This window comes from Apis dorsata, unplaced genomic scaffold (assembly GCF_000469605.1).
Source record: "Apis dorsata unplaced genomic scaffold, Apis dorsata 1.3 scaffold_165, whole genome shotgun sequence".
Lineage (NCBI taxonomy): Eukaryota > Metazoa > Arthropoda > Insecta > Hymenoptera > Apidae > Apis > Apis dorsata.
The window spans coordinates 254,708-269,866 of NW_006263454.1; the positions used below are offsets into that span (position 1 = coordinate 254,708).

Below are 15,159 nucleotides of genomic sequence, written 5' to 3' on the forward strand. Positions count from 1 at the left end.
AATTCGCTCCATTTTTCTTTTCTTTTCTTTCTTTCTTTCGCTCACGTTCCATCGTATCCGATTATACGTATTCACCAATTCCTAATGCACTCTAATTTTTTTCTTTTTTTCTCGTTCTCAACGAGACATTTGAACGAAAGTTTATAGTGGATTATAAACTGGCGGAGAGAGATGAAAAATCGAAATGAAAAAAAAAAGTTCGTTGGATTCGAGATAATGTAATTCCCCTTATATTTCCCTCTCTTCGTGGGAAAAAATCCTCTTCAACTTTGACGAGGTAAAAAATTATCTTCGATAACAACAACAAAGAAAAAAAGATGAATGATGCATGTACATAAATTGAGAATTATGAGAATTATGTTTCGAGAAGAAAGAGAAAAAGAATAAGAGAGGGGAAAGGAGAAGGAATAGAGAAAAATTGGCGTACTTCATTCCCGGTAATTGGACGGCATAGCTTGTAGTTCCCGGGGAAATCGTGATGCAAATGTGGGGCCGTAGTCAAAATTAAAGGAAATCCTTTTTCTGGCCACGTAAACCGCCATTTGGAAGGGGACGCGATCGAGTGAATTCTCCAAGTTTCGTTTCGAAATAAACATTCATTGGGACCCGCGGAGCTTAACATAACACGATACCCTTTTAAACGAATCTTCCCTTCACTATTATAAAACTGGAAAAGTTTGGTCGAAAAACCGTAACAACACCCTTTGCCAATATATTTCTTCCACGACTTTTTATTTACGATACATCGATAAAATGTTATCGATTAATTAAAAATCGTCTCTCGGTTGTGTGGAAAAATTTATCGATATTAAGATTTATTAAAAAAAATTTCTCAATTTGTTCCATCCTTTTACATTTAATTAAATAATAGATTCATATCGCGTTGTACCAATTTCGTCCTTTTTGCTTTAAACAATCAATAGTATCGCGTTCTACATGTACATGCATTATTGAAGAGGAAATTTTTTATTGGGGAAAAAATTTACATACATACACATACGCCCTAGAGTTATACGCGCCTTCGATATTCGATAAAATATCACGCGCCAAAGTGTAATTTTTATATAGATCTTAAACTTGGAACGTAATATTGAATTAACAAGCAAATTAATTTAAAAAAAAAAAATAAATAAATTCGTTGCAATATCTTCCAATATAAAATCTATAATTATTATATCGTTATATCATATATATATAACATATCATATTATTATTATTAATAATAATATTATAATACGTTTATTTTATTATCCTGTGATATGATTTTATTAAGACGTAATCGTGGCAGATGTAATTTTAAATTGGTTTACAAACTTCGAGCGAGCTCAACTCCCTGTGAATAGTAGTGTAACAGTAATATACGATGAGGTAAATTTCCCCGAAGCCCTTGTCAGAATGTTGGAAGGGAAAAGGGAGAGATGTGTAGGGAAACGGGTGATGCATTCACCTTTCGATGGAGCGTCCTCATTAACTCATTCACCAAGTCGTGGATCGGAACTCGTATCGTCATCGTGATTATGATTACGCGCCTCGTTTTCACCGATGACTTTCCGACACGCTCTTCTTTCTCTTAAAAGCTTCATCGGTTTCTGTTTCGTGGTGCCGTGTTTATTTGCAAGCGTCGGCAAAGAGTTTAATTAAGAGTCACATTAGTTAGAAAATCCGAATGGATGGAAAATGATATTCGCAATTAAATTAAATGGCGATTAAATGATGAAATTCCAAGAACGAGGAAGCGAAAATGGTGGATTCGAAAATGAGGTAAATAATGATGAGAATCGCTCTGAGTGTTAAGTATTTGGGAATGTGATCGAAGATTTGTTTGAAAAAAACTTGTTAACAAGAGTAAAAAGATAAAATTCGTTTCGAATAATTTGTAAACACCAGAGAAATCATAAAGAGAGATAAAACAATCGATAAATAAAAAAGAGATAAAAATGATGAAGTAATAAAATCATAAAGAAACAATTATTTACACATCCTTTTGATTAATTAATTTTAACCTCGAAAAATTTCGATTCTTCGAGCTCCGTCAAATCCTATTTCTCTCTATTAATTTCTCTTCACTTCTCTCTTTTTCATAGCTCGTTTTTTACCAATACACGTTCGACTATCTTCCTTCTGGATCTCTTTCTCTCTCCATTTTCTCTTCTGATAAGCTTCGCGACGAAAAGGGAAAAATACGAAAGATGAAAAACGAGGAAAGTAAAGAAATAAGTGACAGGAAGAGATAGAGAGAGAAAGAGAGTTTCCAAGAGGAAAGTTTGAGGCGAGAGCGACTGGCGAATGGATTAAGCAAACTAATTTATAGGAAAAAAAGAGAAGAGGGAGGGAGTGAAGAAAACCGGAAGTCCAAGGCAAAAATACGATTAACGTGGCAAAGTGGCTAGCCAGGAGAATCAGATCTCTAGGCAGGAAGCTTGTTACGAAGAAGAGAGCGCGAGATCACAGGAAAATAGATAAATTTACTTCTCCCTGTGTGTAATTAAACACCCTCGACCATTCGTGTCTCCATTCTGTGTCACACTTTGAAGGAAAGGGGTCTGGACATCCCCTTTCCATATCCAGCATTAATATAAACGCCCAACCCTTTGTTATTTCCATTCATGATTCTTCAATATCTTCTCGTCTCCCTGGAAATTTTTGCATTCCAACATCGACACAAAGAACGGCTTTTGCGCTGCGATAAAGGAAAAAGGAAAGGCGATGGCTGGCTTGTAGGATTGTAGAAAAAGAGAAAGTATAGTGGGATGGAAACAAGTACGCTTGGACGACGACGGAACGGGGACGAAGTTGTTAAAAAAAAAAAAAGAAAAGAAAAGGAAGCGAAAGAAAGAAAAAAGAAAAAGAAGGAGAAGGAGAGGAAAGAAGAAGAAAAAGGAAGGGGAGATAAAAGGAACAGCATGCCGGAGAAACATGAAGGAATTTGCATTCAATTCTCGGTATAATTGACCAGTTCGATTCGCACTTCTATTCAAACGTCACAGAGAAAAATGTCGCTTTATTTGGAATTAATAGGAATTCCGTCTTCCTTGGGAAGCTATCTTTCCTTTTGCTTCTATCCTCACCGGCATCTCCTCACCCTCTTTCTCATCCACGACCCACGTTTCCTGTTCACATTCTTACAAGTGCGCTCCCGCGCAGTCTTGTTGCAGAAACTTCTTCGAGAGACGACCCCGAACGAATTTAGTCGGTGGCAAAGAAGTAGGAGAAAGGGAAATAGGAAGGGGAGAGAAACGATTGCTCGGGCAAAAAGAATGACGAAAAAATGTAGCAGGAGATGAGAATATTGATCAAAGAAACGGGACAAAAACGGAAGGGAAAGGATATAATATTAGTTGTATTATCGAGTCTATTATATGGCCATAAAGTGGAACCACAAATGTTTGTATTATTGAAATTCATGATACATGTATATATTATATATACACGTTATAGAACAACGATTCGAATCGTGAAAATCAATTTTAATAATTAATTTAATAAGTAATTTTCTCATATCAAAAATTATTTTTCTTTTTTTTATCTGTATCCAATTTAAGAGTTATTAAAAAACCAAACAGACTATCAGACAACTTTTAAGCTTACGAATGATGTTCTATAATTTTTATCAATATTCTTATAAATATACATATCTCTTATTCGAAAAAATTATGTATTCAATGAACAATTCACATTTAAATATCATACAATCCTCACGATTATAAAACAAAATCGAGTATGGAAAAAATGCAGAGGATTCGCGTAAAGGAACGAAGTTTCCGCTCGATTCTTTCTATCATCAGCCTGTGTCGCGTCTAACTTACATTCAAATTAACCCGCGATGCAATATCTAGTCGAAATTAACATAAATTTCTCTCTTCATTCATTTTCATTCACCGAGCTGACTTCTTTTCCCAGACCATCCCGGTAGTCTTAGGATGCAATACTGCGCGAACACGGGTGAAAAAAGCGACTGGAAAGATGAAAGAACGAATGTACGCGGAAAAACGAGGCACGAGGGAGATAGAATCATAGACGATATCGAGAGAACGAGAAAGAGGAAGAAACCATGCGTTCAATACGCATGCGAGGTAAAACATGTGCGCGGGCGCGTACAACGAAGGCTCTTTTCGATCGACGTAGCACCACGACTCTGACGATGACGTCGAGGAGAACGTGGACAACAACGACAACGACGACGACGACGACGAAGACGACGAAGACGAAGTCGGCGTCGACCAACGACGTCGACGTCGGTAGCTAGCTTCGTTGCGATGCGATAGTGGTAGTACTAGCAGTAGTATTACAGCAAGATAGCGAATGGTGGGAATAGAATATCGTGGAGGGGATTGGCGCCAGTGGAGAGGGAAATTAGAGTAGTGGTGGCAGCCACAGCGACAGTGGCGACGCTAACGTCGACCGTGGCAGCTTAGCGTAGCGGTGTGCACCGCACGGCCCGGTGGAGCAGGGAAATCTCGCCGAGTGCGAGTGGCGCGCATTACGTCGTTCTCGATCGACTGTCAAAATTATTTTATATCGGGCGTGAATTTTTATTATAGAACGTGTCGTGTATTTATTACGAGGCAGTAACGTAACCACGGCAAAGTTTAAAAAATCGTGTAGAAGATAGAAAAATTCCGTAGTGAATGTAGATCGGTAGAACGAGGGAAGAAAGACCGGGGTTATAAACGTGTCAAACAATCGCGTGCGATCGTTGATTGCGTCGGAAGTGATGTTACTTTCGTTTCGATAGTGATTGCTCGTGTTTGTGGCCGATTCCGTGGCTTTCTTGCATCACGAAACGGTGTTTCTGACGAAAGAGTGATTTTTTTTGAAGTGTGTTTTTTCGGTTATCGTATTTGCAACGTCTCGTTTCGTCGTTCGATTTATCGATTGATAGTGTCGATTCAATCTACGTTCGATTGGTTCGATTCCTCTTCGACCAAGGAAAATGTGGCCGCAGTGTGTGAAAGACACGCAGGACGAGGATATAGGAAGACAATTTCCATAAAGTGAATTGAAGCAGAGGTCCTGTGATCTCGAGAAACATAGTGTTAGTGAAGTTGGTGGAAGATGCTGCTTGACAATCGATTGCTATGATCGAGCCGCGGAGAGTTCACGTGGAACGATCATGATTTACCTTAGGCTGCACGTCGGGAGGAGTCTACGGTGCAACACGAATGCAAGACACTGGAACGTGTTCATCGTGCCACTCTTCCCACTTTGGATTATCGGCGCCTTCTGTGTGAAAGACAGTGAGTACAAAAAACTATTTTATATCGATTATTATCTCGTGAATTTTAAAACGCATTTTAAACGATACATTGTTATTGCTTACTAATCGTTATCGATAATACGAAGGCCATGTTTATAAGTTATAAGCAATTCTTGGAAATTCTGTACGTTTGAAAAACAATTCGGAACGTGTGATTTTACTACGCATAAACTTTTATTTTGTATACATACTTCTGTTTCGAACATAATGGCCTATGTGTTATAGGTTATCTATTCTCTCCGCTCGAATAGCTTTTCGATAGTAATATATATTTCAAGATTCAGCGTATATATATTCTCGTCTTTTTTATAGGTTAGGTTGCGAATATTAAATTTCGAATGTTATAGAGCTAAAAAATTTATCGGAAATAAGTATCAATTTAATTTAATTTTCTCAAACTTGATAGGATTGCGGAATATTTCGACACCATGGATCGTTTAAATGAAATAACGTCCTTTTCGAAAGATCGTTTCGAAAGTTTCGAGATAATAATAGGGGGAGTATGTTTCTGCGTGAAACTTGCGAACGATTCGATAATCTCGATTGTTGTTTCTTACTTGATATTTCATCGATTTCAAACGATAATCCCGTCGTTCTCGCGTATGATTTCATTTGCTAGGCGATGTTAGATAGAATCGTTATCTGAAATTTCTTGCCAAAAGAAAAAATGATTTTCAGAACTCAGATTTTGCATAGAGTGGAAAATGGTCTTTCCCCAAAGTAATGGGATCACGACAATCTGGAAACGTAACTTCCTCGAACTTTGTCACTCGTTCGAAACGTAGTGCAAAGTTTTCAAGCTTTGATACACGAGCCTCGTGATGCTCTTCCTCCATTACCGAGAAAATTGTCAAGTAAACTTCCAACTTGCGTTAACCTATCCATAACATAGAATCGATTCTCTTGGTCGATAGTGGTCGCTTAATAAACTTGAATTCCGCGATATAATCTATATAACTGGCCCGTTTCCTCGAATGGTCGTTGGAAATGCAGATGATAGAACCGTAACACGGTTTATTACTGAGTTTTCTTATCGTTTCCGGATTCAATCTCATTTTAATTTATGAAACAATAATAATTATATCTAATATTGGAATGCAGATCGGTTTCATTAGTGGATTCTAACGTTAGTTCAAAAGCATTATTTCCTCTAAATTTTATCCGTGATCCCATGTGTTCAATTTTAATCAAAGATCCCGCGAATCGATCGAGTGTTTTCCTGTTTAATCGAACGATCGGCCGGAAGTTTTGTCGCGTGTTACATATTCATCGTAATGCCAATGTTGGACGCAGTTGGACGCGCTTCCAACTCAAAGACAACTTTTCGCTTTGACTCGGTTCACGGCATCGTATTAAGCTATGCATCGGTTTCAGCTGGCTTTTAACCGAAAGCAAGATGAACCATCGCGCGATTGGTTTCGTCTTAATTGATATTCAACTTGTTTCTTGACGATATACCGCAACGATACAGAAAGTTTCGAAATTGCGCGTTAGTCGAAAACAAAATAACAAAAGAATTGGTTGGAGGGGAATTTTCTTGTTTAAATTGTATTTAAATTTTATATTTTTAATAAAACTTTTAAAAGATTAAAACGGATTGTCAACAAGTAATCTGTTACACGAGATATTTTTGCAAATATTGAAAACTTTGGAACAACAAAATATTTTTATTATTACGATTTTAATTAAATTATTTAAATTGCTTGTATAAAGCTTATAAAGTAACAGTATAAAAACAGTCGATGCACGAAAGGTTACTTATAGACGTATTTCTAGAACCATTAAAACTTTGTTACCGAGAAATAACGTTGGATGAAACATATCATCATCCAATATTAGAAACTCGAATATACAAATCCATAAATTATGAAAATTTACACTTGACTGTATATGCTCTACACATACCTATTTAAAACGCTTCCACCGCAAAAGATTATATATGTAACCGAACAAAGAAACGCTGCTTCCTTTTTCATTCTTTTTCTTGTTCCATCGATTTTCCATTTCGAAACATCCTGTTTCCAAACTGTTTCCACTGAAAATGCGATTTCGATTTCGCAGTCGCGACTTGTCCGGTTCCGGTTAGCTCGACGGAAGCGAAGAGATGGACGATTTGCGAGCCCTGGGAAACCGCGTGGCTGAGAGTGCGGCAAGATTTAGTGCCCTGTCGACTCGGGATAAAAAATAGAAGCGCGTGGAAATTGCCAAGTCGGGAAACTTTGCGGCGTTGTTCACCTACGAATTGCGTTTCCCTTGTCGCGTGATGAAGTTATGGGTTCACGACGCATCCAAGTCCCCGGGCTTCCAAGTTTTTCCGACCGAAAACCACGTTTTGCTCTTCCACGTAAGAAAATATGATGCGCCCTCGACCTCTCCTCGCTACCCCTCCCAACCAACCTCCTTTCTAATCGTTTTGTCGCCCGGATCTCGAGGAATCGGCGAACGATTCTCGATATCTCCCCCCGTGGATATTACTTTTTAAGGGATTCGGGATTACGCGGCTATTTATTACACGTTTTGTGGAGGAACTGGCCATTTACGGGACACCGGCCATAAACACAGGAGATTAAGCGCGAGGCAAAGCTCGACTCGGGTCGAGCCAAGTATTACTATGTTCCCTGATGAAAGTAATGGGTATACTTAACGCGTATCGCCAATATTCGCCGCGATATCTCACGGATGATCGTTTAGCTCGTTGAACGAATAACATGGATGTAGTGCATTAGCGAACCTATTGGCGTGTATTTTATATACATCGTGAAATTTTCTAACGGGGTTGATAAAAATGAAGGGACGAGAAAGAGGGAGGGAGGGAGGGAAGAGGAAATGGCACGTTTCGGAGAAGATCTTATATCGATCTTTTATTATCGATCTAAGACTTTGTTAGCATAGATTCGCTAAAAGGGATGATTCTTCTCGTTATAAATCATCGTGTGAGATGAATCTGTTAACTTATATCGCATTCTTTTCTTTGAAACGTTCCACTCAATCGATGGATTTTAATTACGATCGTTTTATCTCGCGTTATCAAGTGCCAGAAAAAGATAAAAGATAAAAGAGGTGGCATTTTTATCAAAGTCACCTTATATCGGCTCGTTAATCTCGAGACAAGAGCTTGCTTAAGCCCTAAACCTGTTGAACACCCTCGTCAAATTCTTCTTCGTCAGAATTTCCATCAGAATCGATGCACTTCACGAGCAGTGAATGCAGGTTGTTCGTAGAGGATGCGTACGTTTATAGAAAGCGCGAAAAAAAAAAAAAAGGGTTTCTATCGTGTCATACGTCAAAAAGTCGGGATGGCCATATCGCGAATTCATCGCACGTATCTCGCGTCACCTCGTTGCACAGTTTTCCACGTTGGCTCATCCTGACGACAAACAGATCCCAATCTGCCCTCGAAATTTTAAGCCTCGAAGCTTACCAAAACGTGCGAAACGTTCTTCGGTTAATCGCGCCACAAATCCATCTTAGTCGAAGATCGCTCCATTCGTTGTTTGCCTTTGGATTTCGCTGAACGGTGTCGAGTTCTTCAGGATCAGAATGTGAACATAATTTCGTGAATTTCTTTCTGATGATAATTAGACTGCGAATTTTTATGCCGGTGAAAACGAATTCGAACATTTCATGGATTTTTTTAACAAATTGCTATTGCTTATCTGAAAAAATTGGATTTATTTGAAAAAAATTACTTTACAATATTCAATTATCATACGAATAAAATTAATAGAATATTGATTATCATTTAAATATGAAATTATATAAAAATTCGCAATCTAATGATCATATATAAACTTGAATTTATCAAAAAATCGAACAAGAAACCGACAAAATTATTCTTGATTAAGAAATTGCTCGTTTCACTTCTTCTTCTAATTGATTCAAACTCGAAGAAATGATAATCACAAAGAAAATATAAATCCAACTATTATTGTTACAGAAAGCACAGGAAGAATTTGGCGAATTCGTTTCTCCAGTCGTGCACATGTTCGTCATTTCTATATCGAACTGAGGACGTCTACGGTATATAGAAACGTCCACCAATCATCTTATTATCGCATCATTAGAGTAACACGAATTCCGTCCACGGTCTTTACGCGTGTTACCCTCTACGAACGTTCACAGTATTACTTGGCGAATTCGCGTGCGATGTAGATGTCCATCGTTTTGGAAATTCCTTTGCGTGCCCTTCTGATAACCGAATTACGATTGTTCACCGAACCATGTTGCGCAAGGGCATCGAAATGGCAGGAGTAATTCCTCTCTCTCTCTCTCTCTCTCCTCGTTACCAAATATCTCACGTGCGGATCGAGGGGACGAACGATTGATTTTCGTGCCTCGTGCTGCCTTCCCTAATCTCCCTTCCCTCCTTCGTCCTTTAGCCTTCGGTTGGTCGGAGTAATTAAGCCAATTTTCGCGTCAAATACGCGGAATCACGCGGACGTCGTCCTTGATTTGATGAAAGGATTTCGAGAAATTTCGAAGTGGACTTGCGTATGCATAACTTAAATCGAAGTTCGAAGATTTCTATGAGAGAATCTTTAGCAAATGTTATCTGTAAAAATTACTGTAAAAATTATCTCTCATAAGCCTGGTATCGTTCAATCCCTTAATTATTCAATTTTTGCAAGAGTAAAAAATGAATATAATAAACTACTTTCCACACACATATTCTCTTCGACAGAGATAATCTGATACCGTTATTTATCACGGTACATTCGATTTGTACAAGGATACTCCGTTCGTCAAGGGGTGAAAGTACACTTTTTTTTCATCAGTTCCGCTTGAAAAGCTGGCGAACGTTCGGATGGATGGGGCGAAATCGCGCGACACGTCACCGTGTGTAAAACTTGGAGGTCAATTAATCGACGTCGGGTGCTCGGTCACGCTCACGCTGTGAAAAAGCCTCGATAAAACACTCGGATGATCATCGTGCTCGGTTGAAAAGGAGTTCGATTCGAGATTGGAATCGGCGCGTAATTATTCAAATTGGCCGTACGTTGTTATATCGATTGGCGCGGGCGAAAAAGGGAAGGATCGTCCCGATCTTGGAACGGGTAAATTGACCGCAGCGAAATTTTAATCGAGGTGAAATGTTACACGCGCACGGTTTATTTGGTTTAATTATAAGGTTAATTAACAACGGAACAATTCTCTCATTATAGGGATTGGTTGCGTTTTATTCGAGGTGTTTATGAAAATAAGGGTGGAGGTGAAGCATTGCCGATCGATGCTTGAGATTAATGGGATTTATATTCGTCGAACGTATCGCGATTATAATTTTAAACTCGTTTCGAATAATAATTAAACGGATCGTGTTGATTTAGATTTTATTTACGCACGATTTTTCAATCCATTTTTCATTGATCAAAAGTTGTTCAAAAGTAACTTTTCTCTTATTTTAGTTTATTCTTTTTCTGCGGATTATATCAATTTATGTAATCTTGATATAAGTATCTATCAAGAGGTATCATTATTATTATTATCATTATTACGAGGATGAAGGGAAAAGAAGATAAGAGAGGAGGAGAGAGGAAACTGTTAAAAGTAGAACTTATCTTCGGTTCTATTCCGGTCACGAGTTAAGAACCCAGAGTCGTCTTTTCAGCACGAATGCAGAAACGTTAGAAAGATCTCGTTCTCGCCAAACTTTGATAATTTACTGGAATAATAATTGTCGTTGGAAAACGTGAACCGAACAAATCTCTCGATGATATTATCAAGCCTTCGAGGTGGCAAAACTTTAACCCGATATTTCCACGCGCCCCGATGCTTGCACCGTACACGCGCATAAACCGCGATCAAAGGAAATCCCATTACGGGGCTATCATCGTCATTCCATCGTTGTAATAAGCTATCCTGTACAGAAGATATTCTCTTCGTTATTCTTTCCTACATTCTTCCTCCCCCTTTCGAATATTTTACAACTCTTACGACGTTCTTAAATTTAACCATTTATCGCGCGATGCCAGAATTTTAATAACAACTCCTTCCAAGAATTAACTCGCACAATGGTGGAGATCGTACGAGCTCGTACGATATTAAGCGGGGAAAAGGCATAAAGAAAACTAGGAGAGGAAAAAAAAAAGAGACTGGAGGAATGGGAAATGGGAAAAAGGGATGAAAGGGGGGTACAATTGTTAATATAGGAGAAAAACAAAGAGGAGGAACGTTAAACAAAATCCTGAATTACGATCACCGCACGAGATATCCATTTTTACGGGCTCTTGTCCGTGGATAACGATAACGATAAAGATTTTAAACGTACTCTCGTTGTATAGTCTCTGGATACAGTCGTTGCGGTTTCATTCGATGAAAAGCGATACAACTACTCTCCCCGCCTTCACGCTTTTATTACACACACGCTTCGAACGTCAACGACCGGATGGCATACCTAATGCCACCGTGAAAAATGCACGATAAGCCGGTAAAGCGGAAATTTACGGTCGGCTGTTAAACCCCCGCGAAACTTTACCTTTCTCGAGACGATGATCGAATCGAGGGTCGAATAGTTGGGTTAATTGGTGGTGAAAACTCACGTGTCCTTCACGAGATAAACCTTCTTTGTAATCTCGGTTTGGTCGAGATAATAATTAGATCCGTTATTATCCTTATCGCGAGACAGGATAAGCAGGAAGGGTATTAAGGAGTAAGGCGGGTAAAGGGTGGTGATTTTCCGCGATATCGAACGAGCTTCACCCGTGTAATTAAGAAACGGGCGTAATTCGAAGGTAGAAGGAAAGGAGGGGAGGGGAGGGAGAGGGAGAGGTAGTAGTTATTTTTATACAGGGCGTAACAGAGCTCGGTTTCAATAGGCAAGAAATTATGAACTAAGCCCGAGAACGAGGTAACGCGCGCGCGAGGAGGAGGGGGAGGGGGAGGAGGAGGATATTCGCGAGTTCCTGGAGCGAGGCAGGGAAAATCTTCCGGCTCGTAAGTTTTACGGTCGAGCGAGGTTTACACGATCCTCCGGGCGACGTTAATTGCGGAAGATTTTGCAAATGGAGGACTGTGAATTACCATGGTAACCGCGTTCCACCGTGGCGAAATTTCGCTGTTCCTCTCCATACCCCGTTAATTTCGCGTAAAAATATCAGAGGGGATGTTGAAGCATCCGATCCGGGCTGTATTAATCGAAACGTGCGCGAACCAATGGCACTTTGTTTTATTTTATATTCATCCCCCTGCATATTTCTCGAAATGGAAATTTAATTAATTTAATAAACCTCCGATGGTTCTATTTCTCTGGTGTGAAATAGTGTGTTACAATATTCGTGGAAAGAAAGGGTAGATAATAGAGATTGATAGTAGAACGCGAATCTTTTGAAAAGACATTCATTCGAAGGTCTCGTCAAACGTTTTTTCCGCGAAACAAAATCGATTGATCGTCTCTTTTTCCTTTTTTATTTCACTTGCGTGGAAGCATCTTGAATGAAAATTATGTAAATCCCGCCGATCACCTGGAAAACCTGGCAATTGAATTCAGAAAAATTGTCTCGTATTTTTCGTTAGCGTCGACGTTGAATCGTTTTGAAATCTGTTCGTGAGATATTTATCGGATTTTATACGCGCGTGGGTAGAAATCAGACATTGAAAATAAACGAGAAAATGGAGATATTTCGAAATATAGCTTCATGCCCTCTGATCATCCGCGTTAATTCTGGCTGCGAATCTGGCGTTCGTGCGAATCTCTAAGAGGAGTGGGGCAAAGTAAATGCTAAGAGCTCTTTCCTGCATCCCAGAGACATACAAAACTTCATCAGGGATGTGAGTGGTTACACAATTTCCTGATGTATGAATCTCTTACTTAGTCGTCACGATAGATACGGGTGATTTTGCACGAATGCGTCGAAAGGAAAACGCAATTTCCCCACTCCTTATTGGTTCAGAAATATATCAATATGATAGAAATGAGATCCATTTATCCGTTGTATCTGCATGGATAGAGCCGGCCACTTGTAAGTTTAGCCGGTCTATAGGTCGTGTTATAAATCAACCCCTTCGACTCTGTCGAATCACCATCCCCTGCAATGGAACTCCTTAGGAATCGATAGCTCATCCGTAGCACAATGTCTCCAATCTCACTGTTGATACCGTAACTCGCCTCCTTTATCCAATTCCCGATTAATCGTATCGATCGAAATCATCCCCATCGCGAGTTTATTCCCCTCCTATTTTTCCTTCCTCGATATCTCTCCTATAAATTGCATTCTATTTTCCTTTCTCTAAAGTTCGAAAACAGAAAACTACACATCATAACATATTCTCTCTTTTAGCATAAAGCATAAAGAAAAAATTCGAAATATATTAATAATAATTAATACTTTTCCACAAACGAGAAACGATCTCGATCTCGAAACGAAGACGAAACGCGTGAATTTATCTCGGCTCAGAAATTTATTTCCACACATATTTCAACGGTTGGATCATCGACCCATCATCGCGCATGCAACGTCGATGAAATATCAAGCTCGTTCCAAGCTCCTTTAACCCCCGTCGACGGGGGTATACCCGATACGAGAGAACGCTCGAGAGAATTGCGGCGGGCTGGCGAGGCGGTAACGTTCTCGTAATGCCGTTTCCTCCGAGCTGAATATTTAAACGTTCGCAGCCGACCGGCAATTTTCATAAAACCTCGTTTTTTACTTCGGGGAGAGAGAGGAGGGGTGCCTAGGTAAGGAGGAGCGTAGGAGGATCCGGCTAAAAGCCGCTGGTGCTGTTAACTGGTTCCGGATGTAAAAGCAAGATCTAAATTATTGGCGTGGCAACATTATTACTACTTTTTAATTTAACGCGGCCTGGCTCCAACCTCGTGGCTTCGAGAAATTAGCGTCTTTCCGCCTCTCACGAGGGCTAAATCCTGCCCTCGACCCCCCACCAGGGATACATTCTCGATAATCGTGCAGGAAAGATTTTTTTTTTTCTTTTTGTTCACGTTACATCCTTCTTCTTTACATTTTCCTTTTCCTTTTTTTTCTTATTTGTATAAGTTTGTTTGAATTTTTTTTGTTTTCTTTTTTTTTAAGTAATAATGTTGAAAATATTACAGAGATTTCTTTTTTTGTTTTTATTATTGGATCGTGCAATAAAACGCGATGCGTTATTAATATTCAAATTTTATTCGTGATTATCCTTGTGTTATTAACACATAGGTTTTAATACATTGTTCTTAAGAGTATAGCTCAATAGAGATCGTGCTGCAATATTTCCAATATAAAAAGAAATTGACGATAATCCACAATAACAGTTTTCTTCGAGTCGTTTTCATCTTTATTATTTCACGGATCGTAATGATATATGAAATAAATACAGATTGTTGGTTCGATAGCACATTTTCTGTGAAAGAAACAAGGTAACTCGATTTTCTACGGTAGATTGGAGGAGAGCAAGATTCAAGGAAATATTATTACTTAGACGTTACTTTAACGTTGCTTAAAAGTTGATCGAACGAAATAACGAAGTTAACGACTCGTCCCACAATTGCTCAAGTAAATCGATCGATACATATATATGATGAAACCTATCCGCCATTTTCTTTATTCGAAAAATTATAAATTCCACAATTACTCACGTATGCACATAATTCAAAGTTACTCCATTCCCATGTTCGAAAATATCTTCCACATCCTCCACATCCATTATTCCTACACTCTAATTACGCTTATAAATTCCACAATTGGTCGGGTATACATCGTTCGATTAATCGATTTTTAATTTTCAAGTTTCCTTCGTCTCTATCTTAACTGTACATGCAATTCGGCGCACATAATTCAAAGTTATTCCCCACTCCCCAAAATATCTTTTTCATCGTATTCCACGTCCTTATCCATTATTCCTGCAGTCTAGTTACAATTACACTTATAAATTCCACAATTGGTCGGATATACATCGTTCGATTAATCGAT

General features: G+C 38.9%; 1 protein-coding gene across 1 annotated transcript in view; it reads left to right on the plus strand.

Annotated features, from left to right (window-relative positions):
• Nucleotides 1-4,032: 4,032 nt before the first annotated feature.
• LOC102672573 (hemicentin-2-like) overlaps nucleotides 4,033-15,159 on the plus strand; it is a 248,770-nt gene continuing 237,643 nt past the window's right edge. Inside the window, 1 exon segment of the mRNA XM_031509648.1 lies at nucleotides 4,033-5,237. Coding sequence (XP_031365508.1) covers nucleotides 5,114-5,237 — 124 coding nt within the window. The 5' untranslated portion in view covers nucleotides 4,033-5,113.